At 49.3% G+C, this 11,633-nt stretch overlaps 1 protein-coding gene across 2 annotated transcripts in view; it reads left to right on the top strand.

Annotated features, from left to right (window-relative positions):
* Rhbdl3 (rhomboid like 3) overlaps positions 1-10,046 on the top strand; it is a 45,748-nt gene extending 35,702 nt beyond the window's left edge. For both annotated transcript variants that reach the window (XM_027924191.2, XM_027924192.2), the window contains 2 exons: positions 7,028-7,088; positions 9,775-10,046. In XM_027924191.2, coding sequence (XP_027779992.1) covers positions 7,028-7,088; positions 9,775-10,046 — 333 coding nt within the window. The remainder of the gene's footprint in view (positions 1-7,027; positions 7,089-9,774) is intronic.
* Positions 10,047-11,633: the final 1,587 nt, after the last annotated feature.

Here is an 11,633-nt window from a genome sequence, read left to right on the forward strand (position 1 = left end):
AGAGCCTGATAGAGGTTGTCCAAGCCCCTGTGTGGAGGACATCTGAGTTTGGAGGTGGAAGGGAGACTCCCTGGCCGGGCTTGGCTGCCCTGCCCCACGCCCTGCTGCCCCAATACCTGCAGGCCTTATGCATCTATTTCCGCCCCCTGTACCTGGCCCAGGGCTGGGTTCATGCTTTAGACGGCACCTGCTAAATTTTTGGTGAAGGAAGGAATAATATCCAGAAAAGGCTTAGCCTCCCTCTGGGGCCCTCGGGCACCCGCCTTGTCCTTCATCACCATATGACAATCGTGTGACTGCTCAGTTATAGCAGTTTGGGACATTCTTAAATTCACGTTTTCTTCTTGATTTGTCCTGTTCTTACCTTCCCTACTCGCAACACCACCCCTTCTTTTCCCACCACTGTCTCCTTTGTAAGTGGAGAGGGTGGGGGGAGGCAGAGGGAGAGGGAGGGAGCCGGACTGCTCTTGCTCTTGGCCTGGATTCTGGCAACTTCCACTTCCCGTGAGTGCTCTGAGTGCTCAGAGAGAGGCCCTGGGTGTGGGAAGCATGCGTGAACGGGAGAGCCTGGAGAGTGTGTGTCGGTGCACGTGTGTTCACACACAGCTCAGTCTGCAGAAAGCCCCAGAGCACAGGGCTGCCTCACATGGCCCTTTTAAATGGGTCATTCTGTATCAGTGCCACATCTTTCCCCAGACACAGCTCTTCCTCTGAATTCGGCCTCCTCCACTCCCCCGCCCCCTGCCCCAATTCCTCTCCGTGGGGGAGGACTGACCTCCTCCCTCCCACTCCCCCCAAGATGTGGCTGTAGCTGCGCATGGGGGCTGAACAGGCAGGACTGGAGAACATGGGAAAGAAGGAGCAAAGAGGAGTTGGAAAGCCTCATGGGAAACAGCCCTGGTGCCTCAGCAGTTCCCATGGTGAGCACTGCCCACCCCTGGACCACAGGACAAGGCCGAGGGGTCCAGGGAGGTGTGAAAGTAGTTTTGTTCCAGTTTATGCTTCTTTCTGGCAAGTAGCCCAAAGCTGGTGGCTGTGGAGATGAGCAGTCCCATCTGAGAACCCAGTGTCTTCCCAGAAGGAAGCAGCTTTCCCAGCCACCTGGGAGCTTTGTAGGCCCTTGAGTCTGGCATGTGGGGAGCCTTCTCTAGAAAGTCATGTGATGCTTGTCCATGGTGAAAAAACTAATTTACTCACTAGAAAGGTCACTTTCCCCTTGGTCAAGGGACATTCTTTGCCCAAATTAGCTCAGTACTGAGCAGTTCAGAGGTGCATTGGGTCAACCCATTTGAAATTGCCATTTCTGTGGCCCCGGAGCTTTTGAACATTGGCAATTTCATATGGTTCAACTTAATAAATATACTCTTGCTTTTAATTCTGAAATGAAAATTTGGAATATCTGTGCCTGTGCACAATAAAGTCCCTCATCACAACAGAAGACAAAAAGATATGGATTTGACAGAAAATCTGGTTTAGGGGCTGGACATGTAGCTCCGTGATAGAGTGCTTGCCTAGCATGTGCAAGGCCCTGGGTTTGATTCCTAATGCTACAAAAAAAAAAAAAAAAAAGAAAGAAAGAAAAGAGCTGGGTGCAGTGCCACCCACCTGTAATCCCATCTACTCGGAAGGCTGAGGGAGAAGGATCACAAGTTTGAGGCTAGCCTCAGCAATTTAGAGAGACTCTGTCTTAAAATTAAAAAGGACTGGGGATGAAGCTCAATGGTAGAGCACTTGTCTAGCAAGCACAAAGTCTTGGGTTCAATCCCTAGATCCCCAGCGGCTATGAGATCCTGTGTGTGTGTGTGTGTGTGTGTGTGTGATTTCTCTATTAATTCTGCCAGCTATTTATATAAAGAACAATCAGAAAATTATTCTTTTGGCTTCAGATACATCTTAGAAAAGTGTCTGGCACTTCTGTTCTCAGGACCATTTAAATAAGAGAATCTGCCTTAAATTAAATTACATTTTATTTTTCCTAAAAACACATTGAGTTTCAAAAACCTTGCAGTTTACATCAAATAATTAAATTCAGAAAATATTTCAACAAAAGATCTGGGTTGCAAAATCACCCGCTATTAAGACTGCTAAACATTAGAAATATAAAGATCTGCCTAACTGAATAATTTATTAATTGCCTCCTGCTGGGGCCCATAGGCCAGAGATACATTTTTAAATATACAAGATATTTACTTGCCCTTTGCTCTATATGTTAGATGCTTTCCTAACACAGTTGAGATCTGGATTTATGCACATTGTTCCATGTGGTGGAAGCACAAGGAAAAATATTTATCTGGAAGACACAGAAGATTTTGGCTCTAAGGTTTATGTTTAAAAGTAAAAACCCTTTTGTAGAGCTGATGATCACTCCCAGTTTTATCTGTAACATGTTTATATGTTTCCTGTGTTGGAATTTCTTCTTCTTTTTTTTAGTTGTAGATGGTCACAACCCTAACCCTTTATTTTATTTATTTTTATACAGTGCTGAGAACCCAACTCAGTGCCTCACACCTGCTAGGTCAACAAGGCCTTACCTCTGAGCCACAACCCCAGCCCCAGGGGATTTCTTTAAGTCATTTGATAAGAAACTTTCTACCAAGGATACATAAAGCTGATTTGAATGGAAGCTCCCTGACTGGATTTCCATTTCTGTGCTCTTATATTTAAAAAAAAAAAAAAAATATATATATATATATATATATATATATATATATATATATATATTTTTTTTTTTTTTTTTTTTTTTTTTAATTTGTGGTGCTGGGGATGGAACCCAGGGCCTCACACCCGTTGGCAAGGCTGGACCCCAGAGCTGCTCAGGCAGCCCCTGCCTCTGAGCTCTCAACTGGCTGGCTGAGTGGGATGTCAAGGCAACTGGTTTACTGACTTGTTTGCTGTGGCTGAGTTCCTATCTCACCCTGTGAGGCTCGGGGAAGAAAGAAATTAAAGGGCCTGCAAAGGGTTTGTGTTCCCCAGGGGCCACGGGCTTTTCCACATTTATAGCAGCAGCAGTGCAGGCTGTGGGAGAGATTTTTTTCTTCTCTCCTGGTGTTTCACTGCACTCGTTTTATTGGAGGGAATAATGGGTTGGGAAAATAAGGCAGCCGGTGGGAAGGGTTGACTTTCTAATTTAACCCCTCAGCTGCTAGGAGACGGGTCATTTACTGTCATTCACTCAGCTCTGGGGGCAGCTGGCTCAGACAGAACAGGCAGATGGACTGTGACCCTGTCTCTGACATGTGGTGGATGCAGTCCTGCACCCAGAACCCTAGCAGCTCACCGCAAACTCAGTATGACCTTGAACTAGCCCTCCTGGGTCCTCAGGTTCTTCTTCTCTAAAGTGCTGGGTGGAGGGTTGGACTGAATCAGCTTGGCAGACTCCAGTACCTCTGGCTGGGTGCCAGGCAGGTATAGTCAACTCAGGAAGCTAGCTTGGGAATGCTCTGGTCAAACAGGAGCCTCCGCCCTCCCTCTGTCCAAGGTCATTTGGATTGTGAATCTTTACTGTCACTCTACAGGAAAACTCATTGTCTTTGCACCAGATCTAAATACTAATATCAGACATTTATAGGTCACCCACTATATGGCCAGATATTAGTGCTTTGCACATATTCATTTATTTCATCCTTATAATCACCTGATGAGCTAGGTAATTGACATGAGCGCTGTTGTTATCTGAAATTCACAAATGAGGGCACTAGAGAATAAGAAATTCTGAGCAACCCCACCAGTGACTATACAAGACTAGGAATATGGATGGTGCTTTTTTTTTTTTTTTTCATATGAGAGATTGAACTCAGGGGCACTCAACCACTGAGCCACATCCCCAGCCCTATTTCGTATTTTATGTAGAGACAGGGTCTCCCTGAGTTGCTTAGTGCCTCGCTGTTGCTGAGGCTGGGTTTTGGATGGTTTTTTTAAGACTAATCCGACATCCGGCCCAGAGAGGCCACACTGTGTTCAGAGAAGATACTCAGAGACTTTGATGAGGAACAGGGACCTCAGAAGTGTTCCCTATGGCTTCTGTTTGTACTGTGGCGAATACACCTATTACCAGCTCCACACTTCAGAATGTTGCTCACTGGCATCGAAGACATTCACATTGTCATGCAGCCGCCGCCACCATCCTGTCTCCAGGGCTTCCTCATCTTCCCAAGCTGAAACTCTGTACCCATTAGACACTTCCCTCCTCATATCCTCTTCCTCCAGCCCACGACAACCACCATTCTACATCCTGTCTCCACGAATTTGACCACTCTAGGCACTTCACACAAGTGAAATCACTGCAGTGTTCAGTGTTTTTGTTGTTGTTGTTGTTGTTGTTTTTTGTGACTGGCTTATTTCACTCATCATAGCATCAGGGTCCATCCACATTGTAGCATGTGTCAGAATTCCTTTTTTACGATTGAGTAATATGCCACGTTTGTATGTGTGTCTACATATTTTGTTTATCCAATCACCCATCTCTAGACACTTGGGTGGCTTCCACCTTTTGGCTGTTGTGAATACTGCTGCTATGAACATGGGTCTTATTGATTTTTTTTTTTTTTTTTTGGTACCAGAGATTGAACCCAGGGCCACTTAACCACTAAGCCACATCCCCAGCCCTTTTTATTTTGTATCTTGAGACAGGGTCTTCCTAAGTTGCTTAGGGCCTCACTAAGTTATTGAGGCTGGCATTGAATTCATGATCCTCCTACCTCAGCCTCCCGAGCTGCTGGGATTACAGGTGTGCACCACTGCGCCTGGCTGGGTCTCACTTTTAATGAAGAATAAAAACCCATGGATAACTGGGCACAGTGGTGCACATCCTGTAGTTCCAGCTACAAAAGAGTCAAAGGCAGGTGAATCACTTGAGGCCAGCCCAAGCAACAGAGTGAGGCCCTTTCTAAAAAACAAAACAACAACAACAAAAACAGATGCATAGGTGGCCTAGCAGGGAGGCAGAGCCTAGAGAACAACAGGAGGAGGAACTTTTCAGTGATAAGAGCCCTTTCCAGGGCTGCCTCGGGAAGTAGCCAGCTTCCCTTCACAGGGCTGAGAGCCTTCTTGTTGGCTACTTGACCGCAGGTGTCCCCTTTGGGAAGAGAAGGCTGGCTGGCTCGTGATGCCGAGTTCCTTCCCTCTGAAGGCTTCAGCCTGGAGGGGAGCTGGTGGCCCCCCACCTCCAGCCAGTTGAGCTGGCCCAGCTTGCTGCTCCCTGCAGCAGGGGCACCCGACTCCTATTTTGTTCCGTCTCTTGGCAAGGTCCCTCTGTGGGCAGAGACCAGCAGGGGACAGTGTTATCCTGCCATCTGCTTCTTAGCATAGAACATGTCTGCAAGCAAATTGAGACTTTCCACCTAAAGAGGGGCCACATGTGGCCCAGCCCATCTTTTGTGAAGGCAGGGCTTGTGGGTCAGTGAAGAACAATGAGGAACAGGGAGGAGGGGACAAGGATTTCTCCCTGTTCTTGGCAGCTTCCCCCACGTCCTGCTGGCTCTGCTGGCGCTGTCATAGACGGCATTGTCCATGCCAGGGTTCAGGGTCTCCGTGAATTTGAACTAAGGGATGTTCTTGTAACCTCCAAGGAGTGTGAGATGTGCCCTGGAGGGGACCCTGGGGCAGCCAGCCAGGGCAGATGGGGTGGGTGGGGGAGAACAGAAGTCCCCCTGGCCGTGCCCAGTTGCCTCCTTCCCTGGGCCGCTGTGTTCCAGGAAGCTCGCAGGCTGGTTCTGGGCTGTGTGCTCACATCTGTAGAAATGGAATAAGGCTTTGCGCTGCAGGAGTGCCCCTTAAAGGAACCCTGTGGTGAAGTCTTTTGTAAAGTGAAAAATCCTTTTGTAAGGTGAATAATTATACTGTTGATCTGCCTTGGTGGTTCAGAGTTTTCCGAGATTCTCAGGGGAAAGAGAGACTTGTTTGGAGGCCATCTGGCCCGCCCCCTTCTCAATGCCTGATTCTCCTCTGGAGCAGCTCTGTCTGAGTGATGAAGTCCCTGTTTGGAACCTTCAGTGATGGGAAACTCACTACCCCCACCCCGCGCTGGATCATTCCATCTTTGGACAGTTCTGCTTATCAGATGTGAAACTGACCTTACACTAGAAGATGCATCTAAGGGAAGTTGGTTTTTTGGTTTGGTTTGTTTTGGTTTGGGGTTTTTTTTTTTGGTACTGAGGATTGAACGCAGGGTGCTTAACCACTGAGCCACATCCCCAGCCCTTTTTAAAAATATTTTACTAGAGACAGGATCTTGCTGAGTTGCTTAGGGCCTCACTGAATTGCTGAGGCTGACTTTGAACTCATGATCCTGCTGCCTCAGCCTCCCAAGCTGCTGGGATTAAGGGTGCCACCCTGGCCTCTGGGAAGTTTTTATCTATGGAGTCTCCTATTTGCAGTTTGTGCTGGATACATCCTTTCCTCATGTTGACTCACTTGATGCTTGAAAACAGTGAACTTGACCCCTGAGTCTTTGAGCTGAAAGATCCTGGTTTTCTCATTTGTTCTTCACAGGCAGGATTTTGAGTTCTTTTATCATCTTGATGATGATGGTTCTGCTTTGATTTGCTTGATGTGCTATTCCACATCATGTTCCATCATATCCCTTGTCAACTGCAGACACAGTGCTATCTCAGGTGCTATTTCACAGTGATGTCTGAGGAGGAGGACACGGGCTCTGGTCTCCTGAGACGTAGATTCTCTACTTCTGTTAGTGGACCTCAAGAGTTTTTATGACAGGGGCTGGGGCTCAGCAGTACTGCACTTGCCTGGCATGTGTGAGGCACTCGGTTTGATTCTCAGCACCGCATATAAAAAAATAAAAGATCTATCAACAACTAAAAAAAGGTGTTTTTTAAAAAAAGAGTTTTTATGACAGGGATAAACTTACCTTCGTCTAAAATCTCAAAAGTCCTGCTGGTGTATTCTACTACGAAGGCCCAGCTCTCTCAGGAGTTCATGGAGGTGATTTCTTTAAATGTCCGCTTTTCATCCCTACCTGCAGAGGAGCAGCCTGATCTTCAAGTAATAAATCTCTCTCTTTTTTCTCTAGAACTGGTCAGGCATGAAGTGCCAGTTCAAGCTGCTGCGTATGGCTGTGGCCTTGGTCTGTAGTAAGTACTGATGGGGGGCGGGCTGGGGAGAACACCAGGCATTGGGTCCTAGGGATACAGAGATGTCACAGTCCTTGCCTTTCAGGGGCAAAGGCTTGTGATCAAGAAAAAAAAGTGAGACACATTAGTACTGACCAACAAGGTGGGGGCGGGGGAGGAGTGAGGTGGTCTGTCCCTCTGCACTGCTTCGTCACCTTTTCTCATCTTTTTTATGGACATAAAATATGCAAACAGAAAAGTTCTCAGTGACCAGAACCCAGATCAAGAGAAATAGCTTCTTGACCTTTTGCATCATGGAGTTGTTTGAGATCCACCATTGGAAGTCAGAGACCCCTTCCTCAGAATACATGTGCATATATGTGCATACACACACATGCACATTAAAACTTGCATTTTTATCAGTTTCACAAGCTATAACTACTCTGTGAGCCCCTATGAGCAGGATGTGCTGGAGGCTATAGTCAGGAGAGGTCAGTTCTACCTACAGAGGTCTTGTGAGTGTTAAAGGCAAGCAGGTATATAGCAGGGAGATGAGGTGCCAGAGGCATGTTGGGCAAAGGTGCACTGTGAACTGAAGCACAGGTGGGTGTGAAGGTCATTGGCTGGCACACTGACTGTCAAAACTCACTAAGGAGGCTTGGGACTGTGTGTGGCTGTGACCGGAGATAAAGCTAGTGAGATCCTGGAAGTCAGATTGGAATGTTTTTAAAGGCAAGAGGAAAAAAAAAAATGTGCTTCCTCCCCAGTGTACTGGGAGGTCACTGGAGGACTCCATAAGAGGGAGAAATAGATTTGAGGTTTAGAAAACCAGTCAGGATGCCATGTGGAGGGTGGGTAGTGTGAGAGGGATGAGACCAGAGGTAAGGAGCATGTCCTGAGCCTGAACAGAAGCAATGGAGGTCCAGGAAGAGAGAAGGGAGACACACGCTCTCTCCTTTCATCCTCAGAAGATGCCTTCAGAGAGCCTATCATTAAGTCAAGTCACAAGTAGGAACTTAAAGCTCAGAGAGTTAAGCTTCTGGCTCAGGGTTGCCCAGCAAAGAGGTGATAAATCCAGAATTCAGAGCCAATCTGTGCCGTTTCGAATGCCCATGCTTTAGCCAAGCTGAGCGGTGAGCGCCTGGCTTTCTCAGCCTGGGGCAGCTCCCTGCTGCAGGGCCAGGCCTGTGAGGGCTCCCCTCTAATGTACGTCCACATTCCTTGCCTCTGGCCCCATGGCTCTCAGGAAATCACGTCTGTCCCTGACCCACAGAGGGGCCCTCTGGATCTGTTTCCTGGATGAGACTAGAGGATTTCTAATCCCAGAGAGAACTTTTCAGACTTAAAACCCTTGACTCTGAGCAGGGGACCAGGGGCGGGAGCATGGGTGAACTCTGCCGCTGTGTCTGTCCAGACTCTGCCCTTCACTTGCTTTCAAAGAAGGAAGGAGAAGCGTCATAAAAACTAAAATGCTGTTTTGGAGTTGGGAACCATTGGTTTTAATGCTCCTGTATTGAACCCAGGACCTGTTCAGCAGAGGCAGAAAGGCTTCCCTGGAGGCTGGGTGGAGTGGGGGGAGCTGAGCCTCAGTCCCCAGCTGCTCTTTTTCCACCACCTATTGGCCACCTTGGGAGTTGCAGGGCCAGTGCAGAAGGTGGGGCAGTCCCCAGGGGAATGCAGGTCCCTGGCAGTTCTGGCACTCCAAAATGGTTAGGGTAGAGAGGCCCACTGGTTAACTAAATGGTAATGGAACAACTGCAAACCTTCCCCTCAAAGGGCTTTCTTTCGGTCTGTAGGTTTGCCTTGGTTTCCTCACCTGTTAAGTGGGAAAGTGAGCTCTCTGTGCTCCTTTGGTGTTGGGAAATGAGGTTGCCTCATACTTGTCCCTTCAAGACATCCCTATTTGGCCCACCCAAAAAATTCACAAAAAAAGGAAGGATCGGAGAGCAGATGGTGGTATCTTAGAATTGTCTTAGGGAGAAAGTCCAGAAATTCTCTGGGATGAGGGTGGAGTGAGGATCGCTTACTTCCATTCCTTCCCTCTTTGTCCTTGTCCCTCTCCATCCCTTCCTCCTAACCACAAAAGCAGTGGTTCTGAGAGTTTTCTGAGGGTTTTGAGATAATGCATGAAAACACAGCATGTGCTGGGCACATATTGAAGTTGCTAACAGGCTCCACCAGTGCAGCCTGGCGCACCGAGGCTGAGACTTCCTACAGTTGGACAACCTGGGATCCGGGCCCCAGGACTTGGTGCAACCTCAGCTTTGCCAGGGCCTTTGGGCTTGCAGTCAGCCCCTGCCCTCTCCCGGGAACACCCTCCTCGGGCTCTCAGGGCAAGACCCCTCTGAATACTCAGATCACAGATTAAAGATTGCCTCCGGAGGACCTACCAGACTCCCTGAAGAGTCCCCTCCTTATGCCCGGCATTGACTTTACGTCACCTATTTTTTCCCCATAGATGAATCTCTTAATGAAATTGTCTTACGTGTGTAATTGTTGGCTGGCTTATCACCAGGCCCCATGAGCTCTGGGAGAACGGTTTTGTCCGTCTCCTTGATTCTCGTGTCCCCAGTGCCTTAGATGGTACTCGGCCTCACAGCCATAAACGCATTAATCAGAGGGTGGTGGTCTGGGGTGCGAGGCCTCTGTCCCTGCAGCCCCCGCCCGGGGCCCTCCTGTGACTTCTCTGTGCTTCCTCCTCCTGCAGTGAGTCTGGAGTTCGGGCGGGCCGTGTGGCTCCGCTTCCACCCGTCGGCCTACCCGCCCTGCCCTCACCCGAGCTTCGTGGCACACCTGGGTGGTGTGGCCGTGGGCATCACCCTGGGCGTGGTAGTCCTGAGGAACTATGAGCAGAGGCTGCAGGACCAGTCGCTGTGGTGGATTTTTGTGGCCATGTACACCGTCTTCGTGCTATTCGCCATCTTCTGGAACATCTTTGCCTATTCTCTGCTGGACTTGAAGCTGCCACCGCCCCCATAAGGGGCTGAGGACGGAGGAGGTGGGGAGGGGAGGGAGAAGCAGCATCCAGAGGGAGCACCTGGATCTTTTTCTCATCACCAGCTCAGTGAAGCCAGAGAGGAAAGGCAAGGACTCCGCTGCTGCTGCGATGTTTGTGTTTTGATACGGGCACACGGTGGGGCCTCTTTTTGAAAGGCACTGGAGGAGGAGTTGGATATGGCTGCTGTCATTTTTCTAGCCTGTTCTGGTGACATCAGGCCTGGGTAAAGGCCTGGGGTAGGGTGAGAAGCTGCCCTGTGGGCTGGCTGGTTCCATGTGCTGTCCTTTCCTGGCCACAGGAGGGGCAACAGCTTTGTCCCTCATCCTCCACCCCGAGAGACCCTGAGAGACATAGGGAAGGTCGGAGGGTCTCTGTGGCCAGGTAGTGTTTCCTCTGTTTACTTTTTTTTTTTTTTTTTTTGGTACTGGGGATTGAACCCAGAGGCACTTTACCACTGAGCCACTTCCCCAGCCCTTTTTATTTTTTTATTTTGAGGCAGGGTCTTGCTCATAAGTTGTTGAGGTTGGCCTTGGATTTACAATCCTCCTGCCCCAGCCTCCCAGTTTGCTGAGATTACAGGTGTGCGCCACCACACCCAGCACAGTGTTCCCTCTGGAGTCCAGGTCTGGAGTTCTGGGGTGGAAAGAGGGCCCAGTGGTGGATGTGTTGGCTTTAACCTGAGAGATACTGGGGGGGGTACCCTCCTGGGCCAGCCAGTGGTTACTGGGGCATGACCTCTAGGGCCTGTACTGGACAAGGCAGGGAGATCTGTAAGCTCCAGATCCCGCTCTAGCCCTGGGGGATAGTGAGAGAGCCCCAAGCTGGGGGAATAAACCTCAGCCCAAGTTCCTTCTGGGGAAGCCCCAGGACCAACTTTCAGCCTCTCCCTCCCTTTCATCCTGGATGCTGACTTCACACACCAGCTGCCCAGCAGCTGCACCTGCCTTGACTTTAGGGTCTATTCTTTCCCTTCTACTGCCCTGACCCAACTTTGTGCCTGTCCTTTTGGTATGGAGACAGTGTCCAGGTGTGAGTGAGTGACCGTGTGTGTAGGGAAAGATGATGTGGGGCAAGCTGGAGCCTGGAGAGGAAGTCACGTGAGGCAGTGGGTGTGTGGGGAGTCTAAGAGGAGGTACAGGGAGCCCTGGTGTGCTGTGGTGTGGTTACCGGGTGTCCTTGTTTTTAGAAAAGCCTGCCTCCCTTGTTTCCCATCTTCTGTCCCTTCCAGACATTCCCTGAGCATCATTGACCTGCAGGAAAATTATCTCTGCTCTAGGGCGATCTTGGGCCCTCTCAGCCCTTGGATTGCTAAGAAGAAATGCATCCAAGTTCTGCTCCTTTCTACCTCTGGCATAGCTTTCCGATCCGAAAATGTCCTGTCTTGTTCTGTCTCCCTGAGAAGAGAATCTTTTGGGGTGCAAGAAAGGCTCGGGCAGGACTATTGAGGCTATGTGTCCATTTGAGTTAGGGGGACAGGTGGCTGCAGTGAAGGACATTCTAGTTTAGGTGGAACATCGCTCCAGAGGAGCCTTGTTCGGGGCTTGGATGAGTGTCCAGGGCAAGAGCAG

Source organism: Marmota flaviventris, chromosome 17 (assembly GCF_047511675.1).
Source record: "Marmota flaviventris isolate mMarFla1 chromosome 17, mMarFla1.hap1, whole genome shotgun sequence".
Lineage (NCBI taxonomy): Eukaryota > Metazoa > Chordata > Mammalia > Rodentia > Sciuridae > Marmota > Marmota flaviventris.